Genomic DNA, 1,425 nt, shown 5'->3' with positions numbered 1-1,425 from the left:
CCTCAACTAATGCAGAAATCTGAGTTAAAATCAAATGTATATGAAGTTAAAGCAACTTTCTCGTGTCGACTGGCCTTTAAAATAATGTGAATAGCTCATCTGAAGCATTAAATCATTTTATTTATTGTGGGAATGTGTTTCTAGGATGTGCACAGTAAACTCTGAGCTGTAAAATAACTGCTTCCATGATTTAACATCAAAGTTTCCAGCTTACAGAGCTAAAAACTAAACAGAAACTACATCTCCCATGGTGCAGTTTGGTAAAAACGTCCAATCACAGAGCTTCAAATTCTGTCAGATGAGCAAAAAAGATGCTGCCAAAAAGAAAACGGACTGCTTAGATTAATCTATTCTCTGCTTTGTGGTTGTTTTGGATTCGTCACCGTGGCAACAGCGGCTGAGGCTTATGGGTAATGTAGTGCTGACCAGGAAGTCAAACGAGAAAACGCCAGAAACACTGAAATGATGAAAACTGATGACAAAAATCAGGTAATTATATATGTTTGTGAGACTCACGTTGGCTTTCTGGACGGAAGCAGCCGCGTTGATTCCCGTCACCTTTTTACTGGTTTCCACCTGGTTCTGGAACACAAACGTCACGCTGGCTTTAATGGTTTAGTTTAGTTTCTCCACGTTCACCTTCAGAATTATCTGCTTCACCTGACGGCTTCTGGGCAGCGTTGTGAGGAACAACAAGCTCTCAAAATAATAATAATAAAATACATGAACAAGTGGTGCACCGTAAAGTTTGAAAAAAAAAACAAAACCACAAAATATCTTATATAATGTATATTTTTTCTGATTTAAATGGGTAAAAACTGTTTAATTTTATGGTTTAGCATTGCAAAGGTACAAATTATTATTATGAAAATATATATTTGTGATAAGTGGACATTATTTACAGTTTTTGGACATTTAAAAAAAAAAAGATTAAAATAGTTTCTTTCTGTGAAAGTGTACATTTAGTGTAAACTACATCCTTTACAGCTCTGACCTGGTTTTTTGGTGAGCAGGTAAATGAATCCTGACTTTGTGTGATTTAACGTGTGAACAGTAAACTGTGGACGACCTCCACCCACCTGTCTCTGCTGCTCCTCCTTCTGTCGCTGTTCTGCTTCTCTCTGCTGCTGCTGGATCCTGCAGACACACAACAGGTGACGGGTGAGCTGCTGCGGTTCTGGTTCTGGGTCTGGTTGTAGTTGTGGTTGTGGTTGTAGTTGTGGTTGTAGTTGTGGTTCTGGTTCTGGTTGTGGTTCTAGTTCTGATTGTGGTTGTAGTTGTGGTTGTAGCTGTGGTTGTGGTTGTGGTTCTAGTTCTGGTTCTGGTTCTCCTACCTGTCTTTCTGGATCTGCTCGGCCCGGCTCCTGGCCTGCCTCTCCCGTTCCTGGGCCTGCTTCTGATCCAGCTGCCTCCTCTCCTCCTCCA

At 40.7% G+C, this 1,425-nt stretch overlaps 1 protein-coding gene across 1 annotated transcript in view; it reads right to left on the bottom strand.

The window, feature by feature from the left end:
- Positions 1-331: 331 nt before the first annotated feature.
- LOC103366597 (probable E3 ubiquitin-protein ligase bre1) overlaps positions 332-1,425 on the bottom strand; it is a 27,079-nt gene continuing 25,985 nt past the window's right edge. Inside the window, exons 3-5 of the mRNA XM_008294365.1 lie at positions 1,335-1,417; positions 1,080-1,137; positions 332-582 (exon numbers count right to left, since the gene is read on the bottom strand). Of these exons, the coding sequence (XP_008292587.1) occupies positions 343-582; positions 1,080-1,137; positions 1,335-1,417 (381 nt within the window). The 3' untranslated portion in view covers positions 332-342. The remainder of the gene's footprint in view (positions 583-1,079; positions 1,138-1,334; positions 1,418-1,425) is intronic.

Source organism: Stegastes partitus, unplaced genomic scaffold, assembly GCF_000690725.1.
Source record: "Stegastes partitus isolate 25-593 unplaced genomic scaffold, Stegastes_partitus-1.0.2 Scaffold955, whole genome shotgun sequence".
NCBI classification, from domain to species: domain Eukaryota; kingdom Metazoa; phylum Chordata; class Actinopteri; family Pomacentridae; genus Stegastes; species Stegastes partitus.
Note: the sequence above shows the minus strand (reverse complement) of the source record. Positions and strands in the feature narration are given on the sequence as shown.